General features: G+C 33.2%; 1 protein-coding gene across 3 annotated transcripts in view; it reads right to left on the reverse strand.

Moving 5' to 3' along the window:
* The window catches only part of slc2a9l2 (solute carrier family 2 member 9, like 2), a 185,525-nt gene that overhangs the window by 100,327 nt on the left and 71,822 nt on the right, over positions 1 to 13,376 (reverse strand). For all 3 annotated transcript variants that reach the window (XM_039751487.1, XM_039751489.1, XM_039751488.1), the window contains exons 4-6: positions 7,672 to 7,832; positions 6,595 to 6,719; positions 574 to 719 (exon numbers count right to left, since the gene is read on the reverse strand). In XM_039751487.1, coding sequence (XP_039607421.1) covers positions 574 to 719; positions 6,595 to 6,719; positions 7,672 to 7,832 — 432 coding nt within the window. The remainder of the gene's footprint in view (positions 1 to 573; positions 720 to 6,594; positions 6,720 to 7,671; positions 7,833 to 13,376) is intronic.

A 13,376-nucleotide genomic window follows, 5' to 3' on the forward strand; every position in this document is an offset into this window, starting at 1 on the left:
AAAAAACAGATAAACCAATTTTTATGAAATTTTGCATGTGCCTTGCCAATGGTTTGACTTAAAATACAGGATAAATGTCATATCAAGGAGAAGGGTTATAACAGGACAGGGCAATCCAAAACCAGTACTGACTCAAGGACTACAATCTTATCTTTTGCTTAGGGAGCATATTCTTGTAAAAAATACGTTTTATGTTGTTTACTTTTGCTATTTTCAAACACAGCAAATGATATTTTCAACATGTGTTAATCAATGTAAAAAAAAACAAAAAAAAAAACAAGAAAACAAAAGCTCTTTTGCTTATCTTCCCCCACATATGTCTGCTACTTAAATTAATATATGTAGTCATTTCTTGCATTCACACCCGTCTGATGTTCCTTATGCCTTTGTCCATTTTAAAAACACAATTGTGACATCATAAGTCACATCATAAAATTTCTAAATGGAGATAACATTTCTGGAATAAAAAAAGAAGAAAAAAATAAAAACCTGAGCAGAACCAATAATGTACTTGCAATTTATGCACAACTTAAAGAAGTATATATAGTATATGGAAATAGCCAAATAACTTACTTGTCCCAGGATTTCTGGAAGACCCATAATTTGACCCATAAATACACCAACACAAATAAAGATGGAATTGAACTGGCCTAGAGATCCTCTTATATGTTTCGGTGATATCTCTCCCAAGTACATGGAAACTGCACTGAGTGCAATACCTACCAAAAGAAATGAAATATTAGTGAACATATCAGTTAACCATTTATAAAAACTGTTCTAAATTTATTTTACAATTGCACCAGCACACCTAAGCATTTCCCTATCATGTCGCTAGTAGAGTAATTTTTGAGTAAGGTACAGCACAGACCAACGAAGAAGTGATTTGATCAGATCATTTTAATAAGGCTGAGGAAGAAATGTTTTTTATAAGCACATAACAAATCACATTTGTTCCAGTTAATCTTAAATATTTTTTTAGAAAATTAATTGGTATTTTAATTTACGGCAGAAGTGTACAGTGGCCCTGAAGTGCAACCATAGAAGTGACACCTAGAACAGCACTGTATTACAGCACGGACTGTATTAAGATGGTTAAAAACAGTTTTCAGGGAATGTTCCATTTACATAAATATAAATGTCCTTAATTAAATTTAGCATGTTTTAAGACTTTATGTATCCATTTCTACCACAACTTAAATATCTTGAGTGTAACATATGAGGTACAGTATAATTTACTTTGTATATAAAACAAATATTCATGTATTTTATTTGCTTTCATTGCTTTAAATAACAGCAACCCTTACAGAAATATTTTTGGGATATGTTTCTATTACCAAACCAACTTTAATTGATTTTGTTCAAAATGTACATGCTTTTAAACTTTGAAAAATATTTTGGGAAAATTTGCTATTAAAGAGCTATCGTAAGTTGATTTGATTAAAAATGAATACATTTTTAGGCTTTGTATATCTGCTTATAACACAATGGACATAACTTTGTAGTTGCCATATGAACTAGATTAATGTATGTTTAAAACAAAGTAAACTGATTTCATTGGCACAGGACTACTAGTCACATTCGGATTACATACAGGAATGAGGGCAGTTTTCGCCAGCATAAGGTTTTTTTTTTTAAGACTTTACCATGAAGATGAAAAGGAGCTTCAGCAGAGTGGCATTTGTGGGCTGTTTATTTGGATTTAGCAAAAAAATATAAAAAAAAAAAAAATAAATTTTGATAATTAGCTTAACATGAGCACCATTCTTTTGTGAAAATATGGCAGTGTAAGAAAAAGAAAACAACCATATATAACAGTACTATTTTATTGCATTTCCCACAGAAATTTTATATAGAAGCAGGGGCAATGAGGTAGTATCCTTGCAAATTGTCACTGTTTTGATCACAAGGCAATTTCTATAAAAAAAGTACACTGTACCAATTTTTTTTACAATTAAAAATAAACAGCAATTTAACAAAATAAATCAACACATCAAATAAAGTCAACACATAATAAATACAAAGAAATAAACACAAAAATGTATTTTCAATAAAAAAAGTTTTTCTGAATAGACGCAGATTAAAACTTTAGCTGTAATGATGTTCAGAAACTGAGTAACAGAGCTAAACGCAACTGCATGTTCAAAAGACATTTCTTTGCTGCAGGTGAGCAGATTTCCAAACCTAATGTTTACTTTCAAGCTGTTATTTTAATTAAAGCAAAATGTTAAAAAACAGTTTATACAAAGTAAGCACGTTTAATACAATACTGCAGTAGTAAGTCATAGAGTCTTTTTTTCTTTATTTTACAAACACATGACGTGCACAAACCTTGCTGGTTTAATGTATCTCGCAGAAGTAAAGTAAAATGAAACAATGAAATAAAGGTGTGATGGGATTCACACACCATAAAAAAAAAAAAAAAAAAATACAATACTTAAGTCATGGGAAAAAATTCCACCAACGACTAAACTGCATAGTCATATTTTTTTGAACAGCCTAATGAAACTGCATACTACAACAAAGTTTTGGTGGGCTTGATATCTGAACACAAAGCTATACTGTAATTTAAACTCCTGCAACAAGTCAATATAAAGTAAAAAAAAAAACGTTGATATGCCTTACTGAAAGTATATATTTAATTCAATCTGTTGTTGTTGTGCTACCCTATTACTGTTTAAGTCACCACAGATCTACAATGAACAGGGCTGGTTTGGAAAATACATAGAGACTTGTTAGGTAGGAAGGTTGTGTGCATGAACATACATAAATTTGTTATCCAAAAGTCACTCATAATTAGTGTCATGAGGGTCAATAATCATGAATGTCCAAATCACTTTTTGAGCATTTGCACAATGATGAATAAATAGCTGTACCAGTTTATCAGTACAGGAGAATCACAAGGAAATCTGTGGCTATGCAATTATACAGTGCACAATACAGTATAGAGATGTTTTTAAACCACAAATGGTATTATACTGATTTTAAGTTGATCCATAAAACACCAAATGTAGACAATGAGCATTACCTTTAAAGCTGGGTTATACAGAAACACTAACAAATTAATTAAAAATAAACTTTTTTGTATGCGCTAATGAATTCAGTAAATAATATGTATAGGCTGTCTTTGAGTGATGTGGTGTCTTTTTTGTTCAAGAAAATATTTTAAAAGACTCATTTCGACTGTTAGCCATGTGTCACTAAAATTAAAATATGTGGAAGAGGAGCACCAGTTCAAGGATAAACTATTTGTTTATTCGTTAGCACAAAAGCCAGTTTATAGAGTAAGAGAACAATGATAATCTGCCTAGCAATAAGACAGCCATTTAGACATGTACATTTTTTACAATGTGAATTTTTAAAAACAATTTCACACTCTCTGTAAAAGGATGATGAATATTCAATACTTGTAGAATTTAATAGCAGCAGCAGCAGAAAACATTGTAGTTGCAGACTGTTGTTAAAGTGTGGTGGAAATCTTAATTTTCTTTTTGATCTTTTATTGAATTTATCAAAAGCATATAATATTCCATAAAATCAAGTCAAACTTAACAAAACTAAATTCAAATCAACCACCACCACCCAGCCATGTGAAAGAGAGGAAGGCCAACAGCCAGAGTAAAACTATTGAGAGTAGTAAAGAGAGAAAGGAGTTTTTTCCCCCAATATACAGTAAATGCTTATTCTAAAATATTATTGATTAGGTCCTGCCAGGTTTTTAAAACGTTTTGAACAGATCCTCTAAGTGAGAGTTTGATTTTTTCCAATTTCAAATAGTATATAACATAATTTACCCACTGACTTAAAAGAGGTGGGTTAGGATTCTTCCAGTTGAGCAATAAAAGTCTATATGCTAGTAGTGAACTAAAGGCAATTACAGTTTGTTTGTCCTTCTCCAGTTTAAGCCCATCTGGGATTACACCAAACACAGCTGTTAATGGGTTAGGAGTGATTATGACACCTAGGCTGTCTGAGAGGCATTTAAAATTTTTTGTCCAGAATGATGTTAATTTGGTACACACCCAAAACATGTGGTCTAGTAAAGCTAGAGTTAAACTGCAATATTCGCAAGTTGGATCTTGCCCTGGAAACATTTTGGACAATTTTAAGGGTAACCCCTTCCCACACACACAACAGAAAAACCTCACTATCTCAAAAAGGCTTTAACTGATTTGGCTGAAATTTGTAGAAAAATGATGACATTATAAAAAATATTTTTTATTTGTTGATATTTATCAATATTATGCTAACATACATGCTGTACACTGCACCAAGAATTGGCTTTATGCAAACAAAGAGTGGAACAGAAGTAATTGATGGCCCATGCAAACAGCACTAACCAGTAGGATTGGCAAGCAACTAAAGAAGGAGCAGTGTCCTGGACAGGAAAAAAGAGCCATGATCATGTTTGCGATGTACAGATGTGAAATGGCAGGAGAAAGTTCAGTGAAGCTCAAGGAGTATGCAAAGCTCAATGGTTAGCAAGGGTGCTATAAAGTTCAAGTGATAAATAATAATAATAATAATAATAATAACATATACTCAATAATATATACTGTAATCATATTTCACATTATTCCTACCCTTTCACTTTAAAATAATTCACTTTCCAGTAAAACTGCGTTTTGCAATGACCTATCATCAGAAGCCAGATCACCAGGAAAAGCAGGTATTGACCTCATGCAGGAATGTTTTACTCAAGGGAAATTGTTTCTAGCATGTTCAAGAGTAGGTAGCTCCAGTGACCTAATAATATCACTTATTATTTAACTGAAACATCCAATGCAACTTACAGCATTTACTAACAATTGCTTATATGTCTTTTGTTTTTATCAAGTGGAGCACAGGCAGGTGAAGTGGCTTGATCATGGGCACAAAGTGTCAGTAGCAGAATTTGAACCCACAACTTCAGGTCTGAAGATCTAGGCCCAAATCCTTAACCACTGCACTGCCTGCCAATAATGTTAGAACTTTGTGAAAAAAAAATACAAATCTTCTATTCAAAAAAGTACTTAGTTACATATGGGTTTGCTTTATGCCCAATATTAATTAATAAATTACTTGATTAGTTTGTCTTATTATTCACATATAGTTAGTTATTTCTTTCCAATCTCTTCTTGAACCTCTCTTGCCACAGGAAGATATAACAGCATTTTTCTAGTTGTAACAATCCCTTCTGGAATATTTAAATATATTAGTAGAATACTTTCCAGGCACAATAATGTTATAACAAAATTAATCATTTAGTAATGTTATGAGATTTTCCAAATAACCTATTGGCCTTTAAGAAGTTGCCAAGAAACAAAACATAAGATGAGTTTTGCAGCTATAATCAATACTATGTTGATTACAAAAACCTGTGACAATATGATGCCATTTAAATGTCTGTTCCAAGCTATACTTAATATACTATTACCATCTAAAGCATAAGCTGGGTCATTGTTGATATTACAATCTCTGACGGTGTACCTGAAAATCTAATATAAATGTTAGGAGCATTTGAGATTTTTTTCCTTTAGCTACACAAAAATACAGCTATAAATAAAGTCGATAATAACATTAGAAGGTACATAATATTGCATGAGTCTAATTTTGATATTGTTTGAAATATGTACTCATTCAGAACTAAATGTTGCCACATCATAGCAGTAAGTTTATTTCCTATTACAAGAACATACATACTTTACATTGCCTTATGTGCCCCTTTACTTCTCTATTAAACCATGTATTTTTTTTTTACCAAAATTCTCTAGATAAGATTTTCTACAGCTGCCAGTATAATTATAAGAAAGAAATGACACAAGAACCAAGTCAACTTAATATTGCACTTAACAAAAGTAATCTAGCTAAGCATGGCTTCATACCACAAAAAGGGTATCAGTGGTAAACCTAAAGGTTATCCATCATACTGTATGTTAATGTCAGTTTATTTATATAGCACATTTAAAACAACGTAGTAATGCTGCGGCCAAAGTGCTTTACAATAATAGAATAAAAGAAAAAACAAAAACAATAGACAATAAAACATAAATAGTAATAACATATATGAAAACATATATCCAGCACCCTGGGTGTGAATGCTGTCTCTGCCTATGTGGAGTCTGCAAGTTCTCTCCATACGTATTTGCTTTAAATTTTTCCTAAATGTTCACATTTAAGGACCTCCAGAAAAAGAGTCTCTATGCTATAATTTAGTGATGTAAACATGTGAAGACAATAAAATAATTTATAATCAGGTTAATGTTTGATATCAGAAAACTATTCATCCTAAAAAGCAACAAAATTTAAAAATAAATAGGCTATGATGTTTAATTAAATATCCAAAAATCAAAAAAGGTAATAAATAAATAATAAAAATTAATTACATTTACATCCCACTTTTCTAACCTACTCAGTAAGTTTACCTTTTTTGGTCAGAAGCTATATGCAACAAACAGATCAAGGGTGCTTTTACATACATCCTTAATCTTTTCATAAAAATAAAGAAGAAAGCCAGTAGTGATTTAATCATAGATAGTGATAGAACTTCGCAGAGGTTGGTGCTTAGTGCCAAAAGGTATTCTGAAAAAAATAATTTAGTTATATGCTTTCACTTACCGGAATCAACTCCAATAATAAGTCGACCAAGTATAAGCATTTCAAAGGAACGGGCTGATTCTCCAAACGTCAGAAAAAGTGAAGATATAATAGCAAAAATGTTGTTCAAGAGTAAAGTTCCCTTCCTATAAGAAAATAACACCTGATGTATAAGAAGGGATTTGCATTTAGTTTGCATTTTACTCTGCTATGTTCTTTCATGTTAAAGAAACACACTAAAAACAAAGTACAAAAAAGTTTAAGCATGTCATACAAAAAAATTATGTACAGAGTTAAATTTCCAGCTTATTTAATATGAGGTGTTCATCTTGGAAATAGTGTGAGCATAGAGTCATTAAGGGTTTCTGTGTCACATAAGTCCTAAGTGGAAAATTGGTGGCGCAGATAACATGGGTGGGAAACCAATGCAGGTCTGAAGAGGAAACGGAGATGACTGGAAGCGAGTCTTCCTATTATATCCAATTTCCAAATATGTAGCTAGGACCAATGTTTCATTGAAGCTTTTTCTTTCTGTTTATTCTGTAACTTTACATTCTCCCCCTCTTTACCCCCTTCAATATATTCAATTAATTAATTATAAAATCTCTCAACGTTATTTTGCTGTTCTGTTCCAGGTGAGGATGGAACACAGAGGTCTCTCTAATCCAACCCTAACCCTGTCACAACATGTTATCTAATTTGAGTTGATGTAATCCACCGTGTTTGTGAGTGAACCTTGCAATAACCTGCCATCCCCATTCAGATTCGGGGATAAGATGAAGTTTCCTGTGGCGCTACAACTGTCCAAGATGGTTAAAAAATCAATTGAAAAATTTCTGTATGTGTATAATGCTTGGAGCTGTATTTCACTGTTAATGTTTTATATTTGTACAAATATGTCTCACTTTAACCTTGTTCTCTAAGAAGCTATATAATAATAATAATAATAAATTTAATTAAATGTACAGAACAGTTTAAACCAACAAACAGAAATTCAAATGTGTAGTATTGTACTTCATTACATAAACATCTCAGTGCATAAAAAAACCACTTAACTTAAGTTCATAAAATTTGAAAAAAACAAGGCTAACTACCTACCTTCCTGAGCATTTTACCATTGGAGTCGCTGCTAATGCACCAAGAAGACCACCAATGGCACAGACTGAAACTGTTATTGACCAAAGGAGAGTTAATGAATCAGCATCTATGATCGTTCCATATCTGTCATTCCATGTTTCATTGTAAAAATGTTTAATATACTGTGGACAAAACATATACAGAAATATTTGCGTAGGAACTGATTAGGAAAAAACAAAATAAGTCTAGCATTGTCTCATTTTCACTATGTTCATTATAAATTAAGTCAGCATAACATAATTATTATGAGAGCCATTTCACAAATGAACACTACTTTTAAACATAAAACCATTCATTGTAATATTAACTGAAAGAAAAAATTAATACAGTAAAATTCTTGACCAAAGATAAATAAATAAAATATGTCTAGGTTACTTTTAGTTAGATTAATTTCCCACACCAGGACAATGATTTTTTAACTTAAAGTCTATACACTAATAGACTTTGATGCAATTGTGAAACTTTTAGTTTAATTATGTTTTCAAACCAACCTGGTGTTTTGCAAATGTTTCAATCTCTGTAAGTCCATATACCAGTGGTTATGTGGAAATGTCAGAGACTTCACCCTTAGGTTCCTAAACTTGTTCGCTCCTTGATATCTGGCTAGTATCTGAAAGAAATATCTAATCAGTAACAAAGAGCTGGTCTACCATTTAATGGCCTGGATGAAATCCACATTTCTCTTCTTAAGTATGAGATTCTACTATTGGAAGACATCTCCATTAGCATACACCAGCATAATCTTTGTCAGGTAGGCTAAGGCTGCCTCAGAACCCGGAATATACTAAATTTTCCACTTTTTAACAATGGAGACCACAACCCTAATCTGCCACCTTCCACATTTAATTCAAAATGCATGTTAGCCTAAGCACCCAAACAAAATCCATTGTTTTTATCATTTCTGGTCAGATTTCATCCAAACAAAAGGCTATGGTTAAAAAGGAGGTTTTTAATTAACATAAGTGACCTTACATTTTTAACAAGAATTTACATATTACTTTAACTCTTGTTGATTACTCATATAATGCTCTGCAAACTGTTTCACAAACACATCACAAGATTAACTTACTTTAGAAAAGACAAAGTAATACATTACTTGACATGTCATTTTAATGATTTTCTGCTGGTAACCTCATTTACTGTAATTAATATGCACACTAAGTTTTAAATACTTCATTTCTAAAAATAATTTTTTGGCAGACATATTTATCCAAGGTGACTAACATTTACATGTTTTCAACTGTTTATAAGTATTTTTTAACAGACAGGTTAAGTGATACTGACTCTATTGTCATTGCAAAATGTATTTGATTTGAGTTAATAATAATAACCATATCATTTTCACTATATATTAGATTTTGAGTAGGCTGGCTTAGCGTCCTTAATAATGACTGTCACAACAGTAGAGTATATAGCAACAGGAGTAGTGCTCATTGTCACTGATTGCTTAAACTTATCTAAAGTATCTAAAGTGTGAAATATGTTTAGAAGTGCCTTTTGCATGTGATTTCAGTAATGGTCACCTGACTGTTTTGCTACACACTAATAAATCCAAAAAATCCAGAATGACCTCGTTTTGGACATATAGAATGTACAGTTAAACTGCCAATATGTATACAATTTTGAGTATCCAAGCATTGAGTTCCTAAGTAATAGAGAGAAGTATACTTGAATATAGCTGGAAGACACTAAACTCACATTAATGCTTTGCTGGTTTATAAAGTGTGACTTTAATTGATTTCTGTGCAAATGCTTTGAAATTTACAAGCACTAAATAATTCAGTCCTTAGTGTGATGAATGACTGTTGGACAGGGTTGTTTGATGTCCATGTTTTTAATGTAGTATATTACAATATTATTTTCACCAATCATTTTTTAGTTTTTGAAATTTTGACAATTTCTATTATAGTTTTTATTTTTGGTGAGTTATCTCACCAAAATGAAGATTATCAATATCCATACTGTGTCTACATAGCAAAGGAACCGTAAAAACAAGCAAGTATTCCCATAAAATAGGCTCTTTATAGAAGTTCAAGGAGCAGACGGTTTACTTTGGTAGTAGAAGTAATTTTAACTTTAGATCTAACACTTCACAGTGCTTTATGAAAGCATGTAATTCACTCATCCTCCTAGACATTCAATAAATAGTTATGCTAGCATACTCTCTCTCTCTACTGAGAGATACTGACATAACCAGAGAGCAGCCAAGTAAATATTTGTTGACCAGTTGCCTTACCTTCTTTGGTATGTTTGTGTTTTGTCAGCATGTCACATTCCTCATACTCTTCATAAATGTCTTTAAGAAAGCAATTTAAGTGCATTTTTAAATGTATTGGATCCTTTCATTTTGAGTTTCAGAAACCAGACTTCTGCCTCATTGATTACACACTTGTTTTTGCTACTATTAGTATCATGCTCAAAGCATTCCCAGACACCACCTATCCATTTACAATCAGTTCTTTGCTGCATGTCTATGTTTAAATACACATTCAGTCTATACATCTGTCAACCATTATACATATTAGGCTATAGAGCCATATAAGGCAGAGGCAATTAGGGAAAAATTAAGGTCAGCCAACAGCAATTTTCTGTCTAATGTTGGGTATCCCACGAACAGTGTTTACTTCTACATAGTAAAAATATGCATTTAAATGCAATAATCTCTTTTCTTTTCATTACAACACATATTTGAAAATGTATTTGACACATTTAGGTGTCATTTATAAACTACTCAGGCGCAAACCATTAATTCAAAAAATGTATTCATTCATTCCTTCATTAAGATGAACAGATACATTGAATGTTAATCAAGACCAGCAATTTCACTTTGTAATTTTTTTAAAAATGTATTACATGAAACCAAATTATTAAAATATTTCAAGTTTGCTTCAAAATTGTTACAAATCAGAACTCTAAAAATTAGATTCTAAAAATCGAGTCACTTTATGGACTTGCAAGAAATAAACCAATAACATTTTCCATCTGCCTATTTATTCATAACTGAGCATAACCCAACAGTGTCAGATGGAAGTCAGAAATCAAAGCAAAAAGCCAAAAATAATACAAGAAGCTGAAAAGTTAGACATTTGGCCTACTTCAAAAAAGCTAGCAACAGACAGCAAAGATCAAGTTTTTAGCCATACCATAAACAGAGACTGATTGGGTGCGCTTGGGGTATGAGCTGATTTCCATACCATAATTCAGCAAGATCCACAATTACATTATTTAACACGCTTTGTAAAATTTCCTGCTGGGCTTTTTTCAAAACAGTTGCTCACCTTTGCAAATGAAAACTGTGATTTTTCAGAATATTCTAATTTTGATAAATTTTCTCAGCTTGATGGTGAACTTAGTTCATCCTAAACCACCATCTTTAGTGGTCTCCTCTGCTACATTGGCTTAAACTAATCAAGTTATACACTGAAATATTTTGTGAATGACTTTGCCTTTTGCAATGTGAATAACTGTTAACATTTTCAATGTTAGTGCATAAGACAAACTAATTTGGTGATTACAATAGCAATTTTCAAAGGATTAGCATATAGGCTTTCAATGCCAAGTTTAATAACTAATTAACAGGAAAAGTAACATTGTGCCGTCACCCTTTTGTAAAATATACATTGCAACTTAAAGCTGTGCGCTCCCGCACATGCATGCAGGTCAGAGGGGGCATTGGTCAAGAGTAAACTACCAGCAATTGATTCTTAAAAAAACAGAAGCATATTTTCATTTCTGCACCTTTTTTACATTTTTTTCAAGCATAGTTCAATAATGTGGTTTTAATTTCAGTTTAATTTTCAGTATTCACTTTTTTAAGTTCATTAACTATGAACGTGAAACCCGCAGACAATATGTCCAGACACCAGGTAAAATATAAGAAATAAATTTATTTATTGTCTTAATGTGCACAAAGCACCTCCACAATACACTATACTAATAAATTAATCCTCCTCTCCTCCCAGCAGCTCTGTCACACTCCCTCCCAACTCCGGCTCAGTCTGCTGGGTTTCCATTTGCCCTTTAAATAGTGCTTGACCCGGAAGTGCTTCTGTCCTTCAGTCCATGTGATTCCATAGCACTTCTGGGTCAGATGAGAACTCTTCTTTTCTTCAGCCCAGAAGTACTTCATTTCTTCCATCCCCGTGACTGGGGAGTATTTCCCGGCTATAATACAGTGGTGTGAAAAACTATTTGCCCCCTTCCTGATTTCTTATTCGTTTGCATGTTTGTCACACAAAATGTTTCTGATCATCAAACACATTTAACCATTAGTCAAATATAACACAAGTAAACACAAAATGCAGTTTTTAAATGATGGTTTTTATTATTTAGGGAGAAAAAAATCCAAACCTACATGGCCCTGTGTGAAAAAGTAATTGCCCCCTGAACCTAATAACTGGTTGGGCCACCCTTAGCAGCAATAACTGCAATAAAGCGTTTGCGATAACTTGCAATGAGTCTTTTACAGCGCTCTGGAGGAATTTTGGCCCACTCATCTTTGCAGAATTGTTGTAATTCAGCTTTATTTGAGGGTTTTCTAGCATGAACCGCCTTTTTAAGGTCATGCCATAGCATCTCAATTGGATTCAGGTCAGGACTTTGACTAGGCCACTCCAAAGTCTTCATTTTGTTTTTCTTCAGCCATTCAGAGGTGGATTTGCTGGTGTGTTTTGGGTCATTGTTCTGTTGCAGCACCCAAGATCGCTTCAGCTTGAGTTGATGAACAGATGGCCGGACATTCTCCTTCAGGATTTTTTGGTAGACAGTAGAATTCATGGTTCCATCTATCACAGCAAGCCTTCCAGGTCCTGAAGCAGCAAAACAACCCCAGACCATCACACTACCACCACCATATTTTACTGTTGGTTTGATGTTCTTTTTCTGAAATGCTGTGTTCCTTTTACGCCAGATGTAACGGGACATTTGCCTTCCAAAAAGTTCAACTTTTGTCTCATCAGTCCACAAGGTATTTTCCCAAAAGTCTTGGCAATCATTGAGATGTTTCTTAGCAAAATTGAGACGAACCCTAATGTTCTTTTTGCTTAACAGTGGTTTGCGTCTTGGAAATCTGCCATGCAGGCCGTTTTTGCCCAGTCTCTTTCTTATGGTGGAGTCGTGAACACTGACCTTAATTGAGGCAAGTGAGGCCTGCAGTTCATTAGACGTTGTCCTGGGGTCTTTTGTGACCTCTCAGATGAGTCGTCTCTGCGCTCTTGGGGTAATTTTGGTCGGCCGGCCACTCCTGGGAAGGTTCACCACTGTTCCATGTTTTTGCCATTTGTGGATAATGGCTCTCACTGTGGTTCGCTGGAGTCCCAAAGCTTTAGAAATGGCTTTATAACCTTTACCAGACTGAGAGATCTTAATTACTTCTGTTCTCATTTGTTCCAGAATTTCTTTGGATCTTGGCATGATGTCTAGCTTTTGAGGTGCTTTTGGTCTACTTCTCTGTGTCAGGCAACTCCTATTTAAGTGATTTCTTGATTGAAACAGGTGTAGCAGTAATCAGGCCTGGGGGTGGCTACGGAAATTGAACTCAGGTGTGATACACCACAGTTAGGTTATTTTTTAACAAGGGTGCAATTACTTTTTCACACAGGGCCATGTAGGTTTGGATTTTTTTTCTCCCTAAATAATAAAAACCATCATTTAAAAACTGCATTTTG

This window comes from Polypterus senegalus, chromosome 4 (assembly GCF_016835505.1).
Source record: "Polypterus senegalus isolate Bchr_013 chromosome 4, ASM1683550v1, whole genome shotgun sequence".
Lineage (NCBI taxonomy): Eukaryota > Metazoa > Chordata > Cladistia > Polypteriformes > Polypteridae > Polypterus > Polypterus senegalus.